The sequence below is a fragment of the Hemicordylus capensis genome, chromosome 2, assembly GCF_027244095.1.
Source record: "Hemicordylus capensis ecotype Gifberg chromosome 2, rHemCap1.1.pri, whole genome shotgun sequence".
NCBI classification, from domain to species: domain Eukaryota; kingdom Metazoa; phylum Chordata; class Lepidosauria; order Squamata; family Cordylidae; genus Hemicordylus; species Hemicordylus capensis.
The window spans coordinates 173,322,992-173,343,869 of NC_069658.1; the positions used below are offsets into that span (position 1 = coordinate 173,322,992).

Consider the following 20,878-nt stretch of genomic DNA (forward strand, 5'->3'; position numbering starts at 1 on the left):
TTCCTAAGCAGGCTGTTCCCTCATGCCCTCCTCCCTTTTTTGTGATTTCTTTGGCCAGAAGGCAGAATGCTGTTCTTGCTTTCTGCCACAGTAATAGATGGGAGAAGAGCTGGTCTTGTGGCAGCAAGCATGAATTGTCCCCTTTGCAAAGCAGGATCCACCCTGGTTTACATTTGAATGGGACATGTGTGAGCACTGTAAGATATTCCCCTGAGGGAATGGGACTCCTCTGGGAAGCACACCTGCATGCTTGCATGCAGAAGGTTCCAAGTTCCCTCCCTGGCATCTCCAAGATAGGGCTGAGAGAGAAGCCACTGCCAGTCTGTGTAGACCATACTGAGCCAGATGGACCAATGGTCTGACTCGGTATAAGGCAGCTTCCTCTGTCACTTTTTATGACGGAAAGTAACAAAAACTGGTCTGTCTGCTTTATGCTGATGGCATCCCTGTCAGCAGAGGCTAGACTGCCCAGTGTTGGGGTGGAGGAGAGTCAGGTTTTGGCAAGAGTCAAATTGGAGACTAGGCTCCTTCCTCTTAAAAAATAAAAGTCAAACTTCTGTGCTCAGGACAATCAGATTCTGTGCTCTTAAAGCAATTATGAATGCTAATATATAATTTATATTAGCATTCATATACAATATATAATTTATATTAGCAATATAAATTCAATATATAATTTATACTAGCATTCATAATTGCTTTAAGATCACAGAATCTGATTGTCCTGAGCACAGAATTTAGACTTTTATTTTTTAAGAGGAAGGAGCCAAATCACCAGTCAACAGCCTAAGGAACATAGGAACATAGCAAGCTGCCATATACTGAGTCAGACCATTGGTCTATCTAGCTCAGTATTGTCTTCACAGACTAGCAGCGGCTTCTCCAAGGTTGCAGGCAGGAATCTCTCTCGGCCCTATCTTGGAGAAGCCAGGGAGGGAACTTTAAACCTTCTGCTCTTCCCAGAGTGGCTCCATCCCCTATGGAGAATCTCTTACAGAGCTCACATTTCTAGTCTCCCATTCAAATGCAACCAGGGCACACTCTGCTTAGCTAAGGGGACAAGTCATGCTTGCTACCAGAAGAACAGATCCCCTGTCCTAAAATAGCCCATAAAATAGGAAATTTTATCACATAAAATTTGTGATAAAATTTTTATCTCTGCCATAAAAACAGAACTGGCTTCATCTATCATGACGACAGAAAATTGCAGTTTGGGTCAGGAAGTCAGCGTATGCTTTGGTGGGAGTCCCACAAGACTATGGGCTATTTTAAAACTATTTTAACCCTGATTCAAAATCTCTCAGAGATGAGGCTACATATATGAAGGACTCTGAAGATTAGGCTATCCCTGCGTATAGACTTGTGTGTACACATGCATATAGAATACCTGTCCAGTGCAGAGGCCCCAAGCCGAGCCCGTATGATGTCACTGGTGAGCAGTAGGGTTGGGCCTGCGAAGCCAAAACAAAATTGGTCATAAGTGAAGGAAATGCAGCTGAAGAACAGAAGACGAAGAAGAATGAGAGAGCAGCGACAGCTCACCAATGGCGTTCAGAGCGTGCTTTAGTTCCAAAGTGAAAGCTGCCATAGATACATCATCACACACTGGAAGGACTGCCACCGTTGAGAGGTTACTGGCTGGGTTGGTCAGTTCTGAACTGGAGGCCATGCCAAGACCGGAACCTGTAGGTCACACAGTGATCCCTACTGAGATTTGTGGCCCTGAGGTGGCTGATACGGACAGGACACGTCTGAAACGAGGGCACTGCACACACCACATCAATCTCATTCCCTCCTCCATTGGGTCACTCTTTGAAACCACAAGGGCAGCAGGGATATTCTGCATGTTGCAGCAGCGGAGGACATCACTCCTACCTGGGAAAGAGCCACATAACTGTTGCAAGTTCCCCAAGATCTTCTGACTCAGTAGGTGGATAAGACGGGTTACAACCTGTGTAAGGCATAAGCATGTTGGCAAGTCAAGAGACACAAGGGCAGAGCTCAAAATCTGTTGCCTACCTAGCCTTTTTAAGGAGGAAGACCTGGGCTGTTGCCAACTTTTGTGCAACACACACATGCTACTTGTACAGCCACATGGCAGGCATCTCGGAACCAGCAGTTGGAAACTGCCTGCGTGAGATGAAGTGATGCCTCCCAGACCACTTCATAGGAACAGAAGTAGCTGCCTTCTACCAAGTCCATCCATTGGTCCATCTAGCTCAGTATTGTCTACTCAGACTGGCAGCAGCTTCTCTAAGGTTACAGCAGGAGTCTCTCCCAGCTCAGTCCTTGCCTTAGGATTGCAGGGGAACTTGCAATATTCTGCATGCAAGCATGCAGATGCTCTTCCCAGAGTGGCTCCATGTCCTAAGGGCTGTTGCTCCCATTCAAATGCAAACCTCAAATTCAAATGCAAATACCCTCCTTAGCAAAGGGGACAATTGATGCTTATTACCACAAGACCATCTTTCCTCCCATCATAGCCGGATGCCCACAGGATTCCCCTTCCCTCAGCCTTCCCTAGTCTTCCTATTCTCATGAAAGACAGTTTGATATCTTCCCTCTTGTCCTCACTCTTGCCCATGCATTCTTCAACACTGAAGAACAACTCTGGACCCTTGAGTATCAGCCTTTGCTAGCAGATTCTTTATGCAGCTTTAGCCCGGTGTGGAGTAGGCATATTAAAGACAGTTACTCCAACTTGCCCAAAAGACACTTGCACTCTATTCAGCATGAAGAAACATCTTTTCTTTGATGTTCTTACAGAACATACAGTAACTGTGTGTGCTTCCATTTGGATAATACACTCTCTCATTGTGCAATACATGCAACAATGCAGGCACAGGGAGTAGCAGCATGCCCTGCTCCACTTCAGACCATGACAGAGCATATTGTCCAAACTGGCGCTGTGTCTTTCCGCTACAACTAAGCAAGTTCAGCGTAATCACAGAGAAACTTAACACATGAGAGTTTACATGCCTTTACCACTCTGATCTATGGATCTCAGCATCTCCTGACATATTAAATGTGCTCAGGATTAACAGGACTTCAAAATGGGCAAGAGGTGCTACCCACCCCGCAATGCATTAACAGCTTTCCAGAGAGCTTATATGCAGAAGAACTTTTGACAGTGTTCAGTTCACTTCATAATCATAAGCTAGGTCAAGTGGTGACCTCAAATGGAACATTCCATGCATTCTGAATATATTTTTCTCAGAACCATACTGTTTCCACAAACCATTTCCAATGTTGTGAGGTATAGCAGAATTAGTCATTGATTCAATTTTGATGTGTTATTGTTTACCACTGCATTCTTTTTTTATACTGAATAGTTGTCTATCACATTACCTCTCTACCTAAGCATACCTATGGTAGTGTTCAATTTTCCAAATATATATTTATCTATAAACAGTTAGCCCTGATTATTCACAGGGGTTCCAGTCCTGTGGATAACAAAACCGTGGATAAAGAAAACCACAGATAAACCCCTATGGGGAGTGAGGGGTTAGGTTCCTAAGCACACTGGTGTGTGCTGAAAATCATAAGAAGAAGCAAGGGAGAACAGAAATAAGCACAGTACCTTGCTCTCCAGCTCTCCACAATGTTCCCCAAACTTCCAAACCTTCCAATTTTTGTTCTTTTAGGTTTAAAAAAACAATCAGAAAAAAAGAGCCACAAAATGGCTCAGCACTACAAAATGGCAGCAGGAAATGACATCAGAAGTCATTTATGGCCACTCAAGAACCATGGATAGGCAAAAAATAACCCTGTTTCTGCCCCGTGAATAAAGAAACTGGGTTCCTATGACCCAACCGTGGATACGCGAAACCGCAGGTACTGGGACCGAGGGCCACCTGTATCTACCAAAAGATATAGCACAAACATATCTCACATACACAACTCTCTCTCTCCCCCCAGAATGATGAAATAAACCTCTAACCTCCTGCACAATTAAAGGACACAAATTCAGGACTGTGTGCGCACTTCACTTGCAGAACTTATTCCAAATGCACAATGCTGATATTTCTCAAGTGCAAAATCTAAGTCCACCCACCTGTGGATAACGTCGTTTGATGTTATTGAGGGTCCCTTCTGGGAGTTTGGCCAACTCTGTGTCCCTCACCGCATGGACAGTGGTTGCACGGACTTGACGAGTCAGGGCTTCTACCTGAAGATGCAACAGTTGGGTTACATTAGACAGCCTCCATCTCAGGATTCCTAGCATAAAAGGAATTAGCTCCTCAGAAGTTAGGGCCACGCCAAATAAATAATATTTCGGCAATGAGTACAAACATAAAAGAAAGTATATCTAGGAGGGATCAGGACTAGGCAAAAGCTGTTCACTATGTGTGTGTATCTTTTGGGATCAGGAAAGAGTGGGAGTCCAATCCAGAGATTTACGAGTTCATCTTGAATGATGAAGGGCAGTCACTAGCCTTCTGTTGTGGAGCAAAGGCACATTTCCTGGTTGATCTACCATAGAGACCCTTGTCTGAGCTACTAGATGGTTCTTGGGAGAATATCTCTGCTCCCTCCTTTGTGCTTAATTCTCTCCCAAGAACCATCTAGTAACTCAGACAAAGGTCTCTACAGTAGGTCAACTAGGAAATGGGCCTTTGCTCCACAGAAGGGGCTACTGAGAGCTTCCCTAACTAGACCCCCAAATTGAAGAACAGCCTTGCTGGATCAGGCCCAAGGCCTATCTAGTCCAGCATCTTGTTTCACACACAAGCAAGAGGTGAAGGCATGCCCTCTCTCCTGCTGTTGTTCGCCTGCAAATAGTATTTAGAGGCATCTTGCCTCTAAAGCTGGAGGTGGTCTACAGCCCTCAGACTAGTAGCCATTGATGGATCTGTCCTCCAAGAATTTGTCTAAGCCCCTTTTAAAGCCATCCAAGCTAGTGGCCATCACCACAACTTGTGACAGAGAATTCCATTGATTAATTATGCACTGTGTGAAAAAGTACTTCCTTTTGTTGGTCCTAAATATCCTGGCCATCAGTTTAAAGGGAATGACCTCTGGTTCATGTGTGTGTGTGTGTGTGTGTGTGTGTGTGTGTGTGTGTGTGTATGTGTGTGTGTGTATGTGTGTGTGTGTATACACACACACACACACACACACACACACACACACACACACACACTAAAAAATCCCAGGTGTTGTAGTCTTTCCTTGTAAGGAAGTTGTTCTAGGCTCCTGATCATCATGGTTCCCTCTTCTGCACCTTTTCCAGTTCTGTAATGTCCTTTTCGAGATATGGTGACCAGAACTGTACACAGTACTCCAAATGTAGCCGCACCATAAATCTGTATGAGGGCATTATGATATTGGCAATTTTATTTTCAACCCCTTTCCTAATTATGCCAAGCATGGAATTGGAGCATTGGTCACTTACTGTGAAGGCTTCTTCTTGCTGCTGGAGTCAAGGACATATCTGAGTGGATTATCCTCTGCACGTACTCCTAGGCAAGACTATGCTAATTAGCTAAAGAAACACCTACAAGAGCCTGGGGAGGATAGCCCCGCCCCAGTTCGTTCAGGCCAAGTAGTGAAAGGAGATAAAGTGAACAAAACAGGTTTAAACATGTAGGAAAACAGATTAAGAAACCGAGAACTATGTACAGGAAGAAAACATGGCCTTTCCCATGGATCCTGGCAAGGAGGAGATTAACAAGGCATCTGTAGAGTGGAAGGAGGCAAAGTGCTTGTCTGAGACATCTAGGTACATCTAACTTGTGCCATGCTCTTTCTGACGGGTGTTTTGGATGAGGACAAGAGGAGGTCCTGAGACTGGTGGAAAGATGAGGAGAGCAAGTGTACCCATAAAGGAATAGAGCGGAGCAGTTCAAAGGGGTGAGCCTGAAGCACTTGACTACAGTGAGGAAAAACGGTGTATAGTAGGAGGCAAGAGCAGGGTCACTCCTGTGAGGAAGTGGCGGAGGTGTGGGCAAGACTGCATAGATTTTGTAGCGAAGCCGGAAATGAGTCCTACTAATGAGGCCGCTTGTCATTTTAGGGTATTACGCTTGAGTCTCTTATCCAGTCCATCTTGGAGAAATTGTAAGAGATGCCTCATGGATGTTGTTCCTTGATGGATAGAGTGACGGAGGAAGGCTCTCCACGTATATTGATAGATTCTATTAGTGGAGTCATGTCTGGATGCCAAAAGGGTATCCAACACCTTGATCAAGTAACCATGATTTTTCAGAATCGCTGTTCAATCTCCATGTGGCTAGTCTTACCCACCTTGGGCTTGGATGTTGGATAGGGCCCTGGAGGAGGAGATTGTGAGACATGGGCAGGTGCCAGGGGTCCGTCATTGAGAGGTATAGGAGCTCTGCGAACCACAGCCTCTTGGACCAGAATGGTGCAACCAATAGTACTTGAGCCTTGGACCCGCTTGAGCACTCTGAGGATGAGAGGTGTAGGAGGGAAGGCATAAAGGAGGCCCTGAGGCCAGTATGCCGAAAGTACATCTGTCACTTCTACTTCCCTGCATGGGAATCTGGAGAAGAACCTCGGGAGTTGTGTGTTGTGCTATGTTGTGAAGAAATCCACCATGAGAGCCCCCAAGCATGAGAAATCTTCCTGGTGGAAGATTTCTGAAGGTCCATTCCCCCAGTAGTAAGTCTTCCTGGCAGAGCCAGTCTGCTAGGTGATTGAGGTCACCCTGTACATGATGAACAGTGATGAAAGAGATATGGGATCCCACCCATTGCTTCAGTAGTGTAGACTTCACATGTAGCGACTTTGACCCAGTGCCCCCTTATCAGTTTACATGTGCCTTTGCCAAGGTGTTGTCCGTCCTTAAGAGGATGTGTTGACTGGCCAGGAGGTGTTGGAAGGTGATCAATGCTAGGCGAATGGCCCAGAGTTCGAGTCAGTTGATGCTGTGTTGCATCTCCAACTTCATCCATTTCCCCTGTGATGAAAGTTGCTGGCATCTGTGGTGACTACAATCCTGGGGGGGATCCGGGAACTGTTTCTCCAGTGAGAGGTGCCAATGTGAGAGCCACCACTGGAGAGACTGTAGGATCTGTCGAGATTGTTGAGTTTCCTGGCAATGGATAGCTGGTGGGGATGCAGAGGATGCAGATGGAATCTGGCCCATGGTACTGAATACAGAGAAGTAACCATCAGGCCCAAAAGTCTTGCTAGTGATAGGAGGGGCAGTGCTCAGTTGGTGAGGACCATCCTGAATTCCATCTTAGTGTCTGTAGGTGTTCTGGAAGAGCATCTAGATGCTCTTGGAGGGTGTCGATCAGCACTCCAAGGTGGAGTAGTGTGTGGGATAGTACTAGCTGGCTCTTCTCATTGTTGATCAGGAAGCCATATTCCTACAGCATCAGTAGTGTGTTCTGGAGGGGCTGTGTGTATGGATGGCGACTGAAGCAACAGATTGTCTAGCTATATAAATATGTGAATCCACTGCAAGTGAAGATAGGCTATAAAGGGTGCTAAGATCTTTGTGAATGCCTGGAGTGCTGATGAGAAGCCAAATGGAAGCGTTGTATACTGATAGTGGATCCTGGCATATTTGAACCGGAGTACATGCCGACCGCTGTGGTGAATGGGTACATGGAGATAGGCTTCCTTCAGGTCTACTGATGTTATGTAGTTGAGGTGGTAAAGTGCTATTGATTTTTTAGATTTGGAAGTGCTGCCCCTGGCCTTTTTGGAATGTTTTCTTTTTGGTCGTTTGTGGGGGGTGGACTGCTGGAGTCAGAGGAGGAGGATGAATTCTAGGAGGACTGCTCCCTCTTGAAGCTCTTACTCTTTTTAGATTTATTTTGGTAGCTGATAGCTGCCACAGGGAATTGGAAAGAGTGTTTTGAACCACTTTTGTCACGCTGGTGGCATCACGGTGGGGAAGTTCTGCTGCGGGAGGTGGAAAGCCAGAGGAATCCAAAATAGAAAGTTGTCCTATAAGGGCGGATCTCACCAGAGTGTGCAGGGCTTCTTGGCCTTGTCCGGGTTGGGAGGTGCTGTAGCTTGTGGTTATGGAAGCCAATGCTTCGGCATCGGACTACGGTGAGTTTTCTGGGCAGCTCAGCCCTGTCAAAGCCCCCTGTACCGTTTGGACTAGCGGGGGCTGGCTCTAGCATTATATCCACCCTGGTGGGCAGAGGGGTGGTGAGGGAGGCTGTGGCAGCCTGCCAGAGCCTCTTCAGAAGAGAGGAGGCGCACAAAGTCTTGGAGCACTTTGCGGGCACAGCTTGGTCCATGGCATGCCTCACTGCAGGTCTCATGGCCCACAGGCAAGAAACCCGTGGCAGCGCTTGGTTGGGCCTGTTCAAGGCCTTGTCCCGAATGCTGGTAGCTTGGGTGGCAGGGATCCCAAAGCCCTTGTGGAGGTGGGAAAACCACTCTGCCGCTTTCCTCTGGGGACTCTTGTTCAGCCTGAGTGCTCCATAATTGGAAGGAGAGGTGGAGGATAGTGAGAGGTTGGCAAAAAATGAAAAGAAAATAGCTTAAAGAAATCTTTTATTTTTTGAAGAAAAGGGGAAGGTAGAATAAGGAAGGATCAAGAAATAGAGGGGCAAGTTAGAAAAATGAAGGAGAACAGAAGGCTAGCAAGGCCAAGAAGGTGAAGGAGGAGTCTGAGAAGCTGCCTGGAGCAACACAGGACTGAAAGAACTGGGATGGGGCTATCCTCCCCAGGCTCTTGTAGGCAGAATTTTTAGCAAATTAGAATAGTCCAGCCTAGGAGCATGTGTGAAGGATTACCCACTCAGAGATGTCCTTGAGCTCCAGCAGCAGATAATGGCCTTTTTCCACAGCAGATGCACTTTCAACGAGCTGTCCCTCTCCTAATCAGTCACTGACAGCTCAGATCCCAGCAGCATATATGTGAAGTGGGCGGGGGAGTTGCCCTAATATGCATCACTTTACACTTGCAAACATAGAACTGCATCTGCCATTTTGTTGCCTGCTCCCCGAGTTTGGAGATATCCTTTTGGAGCTCCTCGCAATCTCTTTTAGATTTCACTACCCTAAATAGTTTGGTATCATCTGCAAGTTGGGCCACCTCGCCACTTACTCCAACTTCTAGATCATTCATGAATAAATTAAAAAGCACTGGTCCCTATACAGATTCACTACTTCCCTCCATTTAGAGAACTGTCCATTTATACTTACCTTCTTTTTCCTGTTCTTCAACCAGTTACCAATCCACACATAAACCCTGTTCCCTTATCCCAAGACTGCTAAGTTTTCTCAAGAGTCATTGATGAGGAACTTTGTCAAAAGCTTTTTGAAAGTCCAAGTATACTATGTCAACCAGCTCACCTTTATCCACATGCCTACTGACATTCTCAAAGAACTCCAAAAGGTTGGTGAGGCAAGCTTTACCTTTGCAGAAGCTATGCTGGTTCTATTACTGTGGTTTAAAATAAACTCCATGCATTCTGGAGCAAAGTGACTCTCCTTATTTTCCCTTTCAGTTTTATTTTCACCAAACGCGTCATTTTAGGGAAGTTTCCTCTTCTGAAGTTTAATGCATTAGACTTCCTTGGTGATTCCCTATTTGCATATATGTTAAATTTGATCCCACTATGGTCACTGTTCCCTAATGGTTCCACAACAATGACATCTCGCACCAGCTCCTGTGCACCATTCAGGATTAAGTTCAAGGTTACCTTCTTTCCAGTTGGTTCCATGGCCAACTGTTCTAGGTCACAGTCATTCAGTATATCTAGAAATCTGGCCTCTGTCATTACTTGAATGTGAATTTACTCAGTCTATGTGTGGGTAATTGAAGTCACCCATTATTACAGCCCCGTCTCTCTTTGACGCCTTCCCGATTTCCTTCTCCAGCTCCTGGTAACTCTCAGTGTTTTTATCAGGAGCACGATAGTATGTCCCTAGAAACATATTTCCTTTCAGGCCTCGTATTGTTACCCACAATATTTCTGTGGAGGACTCTGGTTTTCTTAGGTTTTCTAGCTTTTTAGAGTCTATCCCTTATACTACTTCACCTCCCATTCACCCCTCTCTGTCTTTTCTATAGAGTTTATATCCAGGAACAATAGTGTCTCACTGTCCCACCATGTTTCCGTTATATATATTTTATAGAACGATAGAAGATATATAAATATAAATATATATATATTAGCAACCAAGCACTCCAGCTCATCCATCTTGGCTCTGAGGCTTCTGGAACTAACATATAGGTGTGTGCTTTCTTATGGCTACTTGATCTCTTTGACAAGCTAACACATCCTTCTGTCTGCTCTTTATCTGGTTCTACTCTGTCCTCTTCTGCTTTACCTGAACCATTTATACCCTCACACCTTAAAGGATAGCACTTGCTAAACTGGATACTGCCCAGCTCTTGTTGGCTATCCCTCAGGTGTCATTTTAAAAGTTGCTCTGTGAGCTTTTTGATATTAAGTGCCAGCACTCTGGTTTCATCTTGGTTCAAGTGGAGTCCGTCCCTTTTGTACAGGCTTGTCTTGTCCCAATATATATCTCAGTGCCTAACAAAACTAAACCCCTCCTCCTGGCACCACCATCTCATCCACACATTGAGACCCCTCAGCTCTGTCTGTCTTGCTGCTCCTGTGCGTAGAACAGATTGCATTTCTGAGAATGCTACCTTGGGGGTCCTGGACTTCAATCTGCTCCCCAGCTCCCCAGAAGGTCACCCAAATGGGCCTGTTCTGAGGCAAAGAAAAATCTATTTAGAGGCTCATGGTCTGACTCTTTAAAACTGATATTCCCAGCAAACACTACTATTAATATTTATATACTGCTTTTCAATAGAAGTTCTTTAAGTGGTTTTCACCAAAAAATATAAATAAATAAATAAGATAAATAAGCATATTAGATAAATAAATATGATAGATAGATAGATAGATAGATAGATAGATAGATAGATAGATAGATAGATAGATAGTACTGGTGCTCTGCCAGAATTGAGGACTGTTTTCAGCCATCACCAGACCAGGCTAGGAAATGGTGAATCTTGGTGAACTCTCAGCTGGGTGCCAGCAGTTGTTGGTACTAGAAGCCCTAACAATTCTTGAAAGGCTCCAGTCCCTTTCCCAGAGAGTTTCTTGCCCCAGAACAACATGCTGATCTGCTCCAGACTCCAGTACTGAAGCTTTTCACTACCTGTCTAGTACTCCAATCACAACCAATTGTGCCTAGAGAGAGGGAGTGTGTAGGCAGAGTTTGGTCCCAGCACTCAGTTATGGCTTGCAACTCTGTGAGCTGCTAATGGGGAAGAAAGAGTAAGCAGCAGGATGCAGATAGCTCGGCATTTTTAAGGACCTAGTCAGCCAGGGCAGTGCAGGCATCTGGCCTGCAGTCATCCACAAGTGTTCTTTCACTTGTGGTGAGCCAGCACTCACCACGCCAATGAGGTCCCCACGCCCATACTCCCCAACCAACTCCTTCTTGCCATTGCCCTTCTGGATCACAGAGCGCAGGCGTCCATTCAACACAATATAGGTGCAGTCTGACTTGTCACCTTGCCTGAAAGAAAAGGAAAAGAAGAAACATTGGTTAAACTGCCCTTCCCTTAGGCTGTGCTTAGACCTCACCGTAAAGAAAGGTATCTCGACAGGAGTGTCACAGCAGTGACATTTCTGTGCATGAGACAGGTCCATTGGGATTTTTTGTTTGGGCGCTTCATTCTCTGCTCCCTTCTCCCTTCTCTGATTGAAGAAATGACTAAATTGAATCAACAGGAAGAAGGAGAACCCCAAATTCCCCTGCATGGAAGACAAGCTGGACTGTGATGGAAAAGGAGTGTAAGTCCATCTCACTCACCTGTAAAGGGCCCGCCCAGCCTCCACAGCCATCCAGTCAATGGCAAAGTCCATCTGGCGCACAAATGGAGACATGCGGGCTGCCACTGTGTGAGCTACACTCAGTACCACGCTTGGTTGTTCCCGCATAATCCTGGAGTAAAGAAGGCATCCTTGGTTAGTGGTACAACACATGCTTTACTACATATAGAAGGATCTAGTTTACTCTCTAGCATCTCCAATTCCAAGGCTGGGGAAGATCTCTGAGTGAGGCCCAGAGACATTACCAACAGCCAAGTTTGGCAATACTGGGCTAGTTGAACCACAGGTTTGGCTCAGTGCAAGGCCTAATTCATACACTGCTAGGGTAACAGTTGAACATTGGAGGCCCAAAAGGTCACCACACGTGGAAAACTCACTTTCTGTGTTTTGCACTTGCAGTGGTGCCCATGGAATTGCACCAATTTTAACCACTCCAGCCAACCTTTTCAGCTATATTAGCCAGTGTGGTTCAAATGTGAACAGTTTGGATTTCTGGAGGCTGCCATGCTCCAGAAATCCAAATTCTTTTTCCTGGAAAGAAAAGGATGATTTGAGTCTGAGACAGCTTCTTATACTGGAAGTCTCTGATAAAGTTCAGGGAGACTCACCTCTCCCTCTGGCAGCAGCTCACATGAAACAATGAAACACTGGATGGGATCTGGTCTTCTCTCTCTATTCTGCCCTCAGGGTTGCCTGCTTGACCTCTGCTCATAAGACAGAGGGGCAATGATGCCAAACAGGAGGGTTTTGGGGGGTGGAGTTGGGGGGAACACACTGTCTACAGCAGGGGAGGAGTGGCAGTTGCCAAGTGTAGAAGATGAGGCACAACTACAACATTGAAGACCAAGCGCATGAGCATGCCACCCACTCATAGAAGTCGGACTTGGAGATCTTGAGGAAAGTGCAATCACGGTTGGCCTTGATGGTGAAGATAAGCGGCTCTCCAGTGAGCACAGCCAGCTGGCCCACCATCTCGCCAGGCTGTGTCAAGAAAAGGCAGACGTCTTCAGCCTTGTCAATCATCCGCTGGTAAACATGCAGGCAGCCCCACAGCACAAAGTGCAGACTGACATCCTGTCGAGAGAGGCCACCATAAATGAGAACACAAAGAGGCCAGCAGAAGCAGTCTTTATCCCCCAAGGGATAGGTTCACTGACATGTCAGAAAAGAAAAGGCAGTAAGAAGCAAGCCTACAAATCCACATGGGCTACCACTGACACCATAACTAACATCCTTTTACAAGAGACATGGAAGCTTCTACAGCAGGGATGTACAGCACTAAAGCACTCAAATGCCCTAGTGGGCCAAAACCAACCGTGACTTGGCGAGTGGGGGCAGAGGTCCATTTTTAGGGTGCTGATTATTAAAGTAACAATATTAATTAATTTAATCAAATTAAAATGAAATTAATATAAATGAATTTAATTAAAATTTAACTTTTGAAATTCTGGCAAGCCAAGATTAATTTTTCAATTAAAACAAATCAAATTAAAACTCATTAAAACTCATTCTAAGAAAATATATAAATACAATACAATCTGTACAAAATACATAACTACAAAAGGCTTTGCTCTTCCTTTCCACCTCTGCCACCACAAGGTTTGCCAGCACTGAGTTCTCTGAATAAGGGAGACGTCACGGGGTCTGGGGGAGGCATCTTGGGAGCAGGGCCATCTCGGAGTAATCAGGAGCCTGAATGGAGCATTGGTTCACTCACCGTGAAGGCTTCTTTACTGCTGCAATCCAAGGACGTCTCAGAGTGGGTTATGCTTCTCCACGTGGCTCAAAGGCAGGACTATACAAATTAAGTTGAAGCCTTTAAGAACCAGGGGAGCATAGCTCCACCCAGTTCTTTTAGGCCAAGAGGAGAAGAGTACCTCAAAGACAAACAGTGATCAGTAAAACAGAACAAGGGGAACCGCAAACCATGACAAAAAACAAACCCTAGAGTGTTAGGAACAACTGGTGGGCAGTCTGAAAAAATAACTCCCAAAGGTGCCCAAGTTAAAAGGAGGCGCAGGTACTGAAGGGAGGGTCGAGACATTCTTGGATGCAGCAGCAAGAAGCAGCCTTCACGGTGAGTGAACCAATGCTCCATTCTCTGATGCTGCAATCCAAGGACGTCTCAGTATGGGGACACACCACAGCCCTCAGCCCCAACCAGGGAAGGAGCACCCCCACCTACTCCAGTGGGAGCACCAGCTGGAGAACCCACCTCCCAAAAGCTGCTTGGGTGGATGTGAAGGAATCCAATTCATATAGTCTGGTGAACGTAGAAGGAGCCCTCCAGGTAGTTGCTCTACAAATATCCAGGACAGGAGCGTTAGTAGAAAAAGTAGCCAAGGTAGCTGCGGCCCTGGTAGAATGAGCAAACACTTTGTGGGAGTCCTAGGATACTGGGATCCATAAGCCAGGGCTATGCAAGCCCTTAACCACCGAGCTATGGTGGCAGGGGAAATGGCCTGACCCATCATTCGAGATAGAGAGGAAACAGAATGTGATTCCGGGGAACTAATATGTTTTGTATGTTTTATGTATGTCTTTAGACATCTACAGATGGCAAACCTGCACCAGGCCTACTCTGTCGGGTGTACTGGCTTTTGGCAAAGCAAGGGCAAAATCACATCTGGTGACATGTAAAAAGGTGAGGCCACCTTTGGGCAAGAGAGAGAAAAAGGAGGTCGGAATTAGCTCGGCAGAGACCTTAGAAAAAATGTACAAGTTCTTATGCATCAACAGAGCTCTGACCCCCTGCAGGCCAAAGTGACCACTATGAGGAAGGCAAGCTTTACAGAGGAGGTGTAGTGGAATCGACTTCACTGGTTTGAAAGCGGAACCCCAGAGAGCCTGAAAGACAGTGTGCCACTGTCGGGTAGGGAGATGGTGCTCACTGAGGAGAGAGCAGAGTTGCCCCTCTTAGGAAACACTTTAAGTGAGGATGCTGTTGCAGAGAGCATTTGGAAACCCCTGAGATGAGTCCCACCAGAGAGGCAGCCTGGCATTTTAATGTGTTTGCAGAGGGACCCCAGTCCATCCTGGAAGAATTCATGCCTCATGGTAGCCGATCCCTTGGGGATTGCATGCTTGGTAGACCATCTTAGGAAGGCCCTCCAGGAATGTTGGTAAATCCTGCTTGTTGAAGGACGTCTGGAGCTAACTGTGCCAAGCACCCTGGATGAATAGCCGTGCCATTTTAGGAGGCACTGTTCAGTCTCCTGATGGCTAGCTTTGACTGGCCTGGATCTGGATGACACACTGAGCCCTGCTGAAGGAAGTCCTCCATGTGTCCTGCTGTGGCCAGGTTGGTGAGTTCTGACAAACCAGGGTCTTTTTCACCAGAACGGAGCCACAAGGATGACTTGCACCTTGAGTTTTACTCTCCAAAGGACCTGGGCAAGGAGCGGGGTTGGCGGGAAGGCATACAGGAGACCCTCTGGCCAGTGAGCAGAGAATGCTTCCACCGCCTCTGCCTGAGGGTAGGGGAACCTGGAGAAAAAACACTGTACCTTCGCATTGGCTGGAGTTGCAAAGGGGTCCACAGACGGCCGGCCGAAGTGTGCCATGATAAGGTGGAAGGTTTTCGGGTTCATCTCCCATTCTCCTGGGAGAAGTTCCTTCTGACTGAGCCAGTCTACCACCACGTTCAGGTCTTCCCTGTACATGGTGGGCTGTCATGGATGTCACATGCTGTTGGGCCTCCTGGAAATGAAGGACCATTTCAACCTGCGGGAATCCCGATCTGGTCCCCACTGGTGATTCATGTGCGCCTTTGCTGTGGTGTTATCTGTGCGTATCAACACGTGTTGATGGAGTGCCATTGGGATTGCTCAGAGCTCCAGTCAGTTGATTCTGTGCTGTTTTTCATCTTTTGACCACTTTTTCCTTGAGCTGACTCACGGAGGCAGTGGGCACTCCACCCGTACTTGCTGGTGTCTGTAGTGAAGATGATCCAGGGTGGATTCAGGAACTCCTTTCCCAACAAGAGGTATGGAATAGTCATCCCCCAGTGCAGGGACTGAAGCACCAGAGGTGTCAGGGTGACCCACCTGCTGGATTTTACTGCAATCTCTGGATGGAATGGTAGAAGAAACCGCTGCAGGGGCCTCAGATGAAAGCGTGCCCATGGCACTGGGTGCAGTCCCAGTGCAGGGACTGAAGCACCAGAGGCGTCAGGGTGACCCACCTGCTGGATTTTACTGCAATCTCTGGATGGAATGGTAGAAGAAACCGCTGCAGGGGCCTCAGATGAAAGCGTGCCCATGGCACTGGGTGCAGTCCCAGTGCAGGGACTGAAGCACCAGAGGCGTCAGGGTGACCCACCTGCTGGATTTTACTGCAATCTCTGGATGGAATGGTAGAAGAAACCACTGCAGGGGCCTCAGATGAAAGCGTGCCCATGGCACTGTCTCCATGGCTGCCACCATCAGCCACAGAATTCTGGAAAGGGAGTGCAGTGTAAGGGACGTCTGTACTAGGGCTTGTCTCACTTCATTCTCCAGAGTGAGCCTGTGCTCTGGGGGTAGGAATAGTTTGTCCCATTGCATGTCTATCAGAATGCCCAGATAGAGCAGTTGGTGAGATGGGGTGAGCTGGCTTTTCTCTCTGTTGATCAAGAAGCTATGGTCCTGGAGCACCTGAAGGGTGCTTTGTAGGTCCCTGTGTGCTGTCTGAAGTGAAGGAGATTTTAGCAACAGTTCATGCAGATACACAAATATCTCTATGTCCAGGAGACCGAGATGAGCTAGCACTGATGACCAGATTATTGTAAATATGCAAGGTGCTGAGATGCCGAAAGGAAGAACCTTGTATTGACAATGTGCACCTGTGTAAAGGAAGCGCAGTAGGTGGCGGCTGTCCTGATGCATTGAGATGGCCAGTGAGCCTCTTTAGGCCAATTGTGGTTAGAAAGTTGAGATGACAGAAGGCCTCTGAGATTGACCTTAGGGACTCCAAGTGGAATTTCCACTTTTGTACGTAGCGGTTGAGAATTTTAAATCCAATACCTCCCATAGGGGACCATGAAAATCATGGGAGTAGATGCCTGTACCCCACTGAACTGCTGGGCCACTATTGACAAGAGATGCTGAATTGCCCTCGTGAGACCCTCGTGTTTTAAGGGTAGGCGGGAGGTTGGAGTGGGCAGGAAGTGTTGAGGGGGATTTGTGTCCCACTCTTATGGAGTAGCTCGCCTCGATGGAGGTGAGTACCCAGTGGATGGAGGTGGTGCACTCCAGGCATGCAAGTGTGTGGAGAGGCAACCACCCAAGAGCTGCTTAGACTCAATTGCTGCTTAGACGGCTTTTTTTCTGGCGGGAGCAGGGTACGTTGAAGGCTGCCCTGTTGCCAAAGCCCTGTCTGGAAGGCCTAGAACTGTTCCAGGAGGAGTGCTGTGACCTAAAACCTCGATCCCTACCACCAAGGAGGGACAAGGGAGTGAAAAAAGGGCTGAAAACAGTCTCCTCCCCTGTGTGCACTCCGGTTTACATGTCAAGGAGGGCATAGCTTTCTTTTTATCTTTTGACTCTGTGAGGATTTCTTTTAAGGCCTCATCCCCAAACAATTTTCCCCCATTCAAGGGTACTGCTGTGAAGCTGCTTTTTGAGATAGCATCAACCTACCAATATTTCCACCATAAATTACAGCGGCCCACTACTGAATCCATTGCTGCTTGTGATGCAAGGCAAACAGAGTCAAGAGTGTAAGCCGAGATAAAGGTCTGCGCTTCATATCATTTTATGAGTGTTTGCCTCATGCGAGAAGTACCAGAGTTTGGTTCTTGTATTAAGCCATCGAGCCAGATGAGGGGGTGCCCTGGCTACCATAAAGGCAGCTGCGGAAGCTCTTATCGCTTAGGCAGCCGAATAATGAGTGTGCCTCATGGCCCCTTCCAGGCGTTTATCGGGGGGGGGGGGCTTTTAGGTGGGTTCCTCTTAAAAAGGACTGATCTTGAATCATCGCCACCACCAGAGTACCTGTTGGTGGGTAGGGGAAGGAATAGAATTTGTAGCTATTGCGGAGTTCTTTCTATTGGAGGTGGGAAGTTTTCATTCCACCTTTGCTGCCTCCACGAAAAAACAACAACTTTGGAACTGGAAGGAGCATATTATTCGCCCTCAGGATAAGAAACATCAGCGCACTTTTACTTGGTGGCTGGGATTCCGGAGACATGGGTGGATCGAGCCCCAAAGTATGTATAGACTTATTCATCAGTGGGGCAAAGTCCTTATTCATCCTGTGAGGCAAAGAAACTTCTGGTTTTTCCACTTCTTTTCTGTCTGGGTGTTCAAGGTCTGGCACATCACAGTGGTCCCCTGGGCAATCCTCCATTGGGATGGGCTCCTCATTCAAGGGGATAATAGGTCCCAGGGTAGTTGGAGGCTTACCTAGAGGGTTCTGAGGGGTACCCACTGGGGGGACCCTCTGGTACCCTGGGGGTGAGCCTTCTAGGGTCAGACAAATCAGGGCCCGAGAGTTCAGAAGAGTGTATGCTCTTTTCCCTTTTGCTTAGATCTAGACTTCCCCGTTTTAGATTTCTTAAAATGTGTTTTGGGTTTTTTTCTGTGCCTTTTAAGGTGCAGGGCTCCCTGAGGTGGAGGATGAAGAACTTGAGGGAGAAGATGGTCCCCTTCTAGCCCTCTTTTTCTTTTTGATGTTTATTGGTTATAACGTTCAGATGCATGTGCCAGCATATCTACAAACCAAGAATGTCAAGTAGGTGGCATGTCTGTGGGAATCTGGTTTAAAGTCTGCTGAACTGGCATAGGATGGGAAGTTTCAGGCCCCTGATGACTTGCTACAGCAGGGAGGGAAGCAGCACTAGAAGGCGGCCAAGCTCACCAGTTGGCTGCCTGTTCCCGCTCCTGATGACTACTGTCCTTGCTCCTGAGGAGGCCTTTGAAGCTGGGCCCTGGTTGGATCCTGCACCCTCCAGTGTGGCTGAAGCCAGTTCGCCGGTGGCCTGGTGCTTGTCTTTTGCTGTGCCCGACATGCCGCTGGTGGAAGCAATGGCGGCCGACAAGGAAGCTGGGTCATTCCCAGCAGCCGTTTGCTCCACAAGGCTCTGGAGAGCAGGTGGAGGTGGTGGCACTGCTTCTGCTGCTCAGGATGGCCCAATGGTGGAGTGGAAGCGAGGAGGCTGCCTGGTCCACTCCCTCCAGCTCAGAATCCCTCTTGAAGGCATTTGCCCAAACTCATGGCCGGATGGCGGGAGATTGGGGTTTTGTGCTCTCTGGAGCTCTGGGGGCTCTCTGGACAGTTGCGGTAATGTGGCCTCCTGGGTGGGTTACCGGCTGCCTGAATGGCCTTTGGAAAGCCTTGCTGCTTCTTTTCCTTTGGGACCTTTATGTGAACTTTGTGTTTAGCTTGGTGCATGCAGCAAAGGGAAAGAAAGAAGAAGAGAAAAAGCAGTGGAGAGAGGAAGCGGGGAGGGGAGCAAAAACAGAAGTAAAACTAAAGCTAACCTCTCCCCTATTTTTTTCTTTGTTTCTTTTTTTGATAAGATAGAGTTTTAGAAGATCTTTGAACAAAGAAAGAAAGAAGTCAAGAAGAATAAATGGAAATAGGTGAGAGAAACAAGGAAGCACTCAGAGAAAAACTGAGAGAAAACTGCCTGGAGCCAAACGCAGGACTAAAAGAACTGGGTGGAGCTATGCTCCCCTGGCTCTTAAAGGCTTCAACTTAATTTGCATAGCCCTGCCTTCGAGCCATGTGGAGAAGCATAACCCACACTGAGACATCCTTGGATTGCAGCAGCAGAGAATAGCAATGCATTTGTTTAAAAACAACACAAAAAATACAGCAGAAGCTCCATGGATTAACAAACCAACTTGAAAATAGTGCATTTGTAAGGGAAAATAATAGAAGCCCTCATGGTTTCACAAAACTTATTCACACAAATCATCCCAGTTAAAATGGAGCACTTGTAAGGAAAGAAGAGAAGTTTTTCTCTTAACTTTTGATTAAAATCAGAACAGGAGCCCAGCAGCAGAGGGAGATACAACCTCCTTACACACAGTCCCCAGGGTGAGAGGCTGGTGTTGGCTGTCTGTTGCTGTTGCTGCTGCTGCTGCTATTACTACTAGGGTGAGACCATCTGCCAGCCCCTGCTTGACCTGTGGGACTATGGCTTCTGGTTGTGGCTGCTCTGTGCAGGATCGGGGCCCAGGAGTGATTCAGCAGTCCCTGTATATTATCTGCTGCCCAGAGTGGCCATCTTTGGACCTATAAAGGGACGCTGCTTGTGGCAGCGAGCCCAACACAAGGGGGTTGCCCCTTTGGGGGAGCCACTTTCAGGGACAGCGAGGGCCAGAGTTCCTGGCCCAACAATGCACATGTGGGTGGGTATTTAATAGTGTGGCTTCTGTTTTAATTAGTCCTGGGTGATTTTGTTTTAATTAGTCCTGTTTATAATGTTTCTGGGCTTATCTTGAGATGGGGAGACTGGGGGCATATCAACTGATTGTGGGGTGGCAATTCCTGTGGTGGTGGGGAACAGAAGAAGCAATGTTGCCAGATCAGCGGGCTATTACAGGGGAAGGGGAATTGGAAATCTAATAGCTGTTTCCCCTTCCAGCTGTCCTACCAGCTCTTTGACCTTGGGGAGTGGTGCCAATTACCCTTGGAACCTCACCTTGCTCCTTTGTAATGCCAGGTCGGTCCAGAACAAATCAGAAACCATCCATGATTTGATTCAGGATGAAGGTGCTGACCTGGTATTTATTACAGAGACCTGGCTGGGGGAGGCTGGTAGCCCGGTCTGGTCCCAGATTCTCTCTTCAGGGTACCCTTGAGGAGCGGCTGAGGGACCATGGGTGGGAGGTGGAGTGGCTGTGGTTTATAAGAATAACCTCTCCCTTACCAGGATCCCTGTTGAAGTGTCAGACCATATCAAATGTGTGTACTTAAGTTTGGGGACCAGGGATAGATTGGGACTTCTGCTGGTGTACCGATCATCCCACCGGTCAACGGAGTCCCTAACCAAGCTGACGGACTTGGTCTCGTGCTTGGTGGTGGCGTCCCCCAGGCTTGTGGTGGTGGGCGACTTCAATGTTCATTTCAGGACCAATCTGTCCGGGGCAGTTCAG

General features: G+C 47.3%; 1 protein-coding gene across 15 annotated transcripts in view; it reads right to left on the reverse strand.

Annotated features, from left to right (window-relative positions):
* PNPLA6 (patatin like phospholipase domain containing 6) overlaps nt 1-20,878 on the reverse strand; it is a 118,497-nt gene that overhangs the window by 51,227 nt on the left and 46,392 nt on the right. For all 15 annotated transcript variants that reach the window (XM_053298806.1, XM_053298803.1, XM_053298802.1 and 12 more), the window contains 7 exons: nt 12,664-12,869; nt 11,776-11,907; nt 11,355-11,478; nt 4,055-4,168; nt 1,876-1,951; nt 1,543-1,683; nt 1,388-1,451 (listed from right to left, as the gene is read on the reverse strand). In XM_053298806.1, coding sequence (XP_053154781.1) covers nt 1,388-1,451; nt 1,543-1,683; nt 1,876-1,951; nt 4,055-4,168; nt 11,355-11,478; nt 11,776-11,907; nt 12,664-12,869 — 857 coding nt within the window. The remainder of the gene's footprint in view (nt 1-1,387; nt 1,452-1,542; nt 1,684-1,875; nt 1,952-4,054; nt 4,169-11,354; nt 11,479-11,775; nt 11,908-12,663; nt 12,870-20,878) is intronic.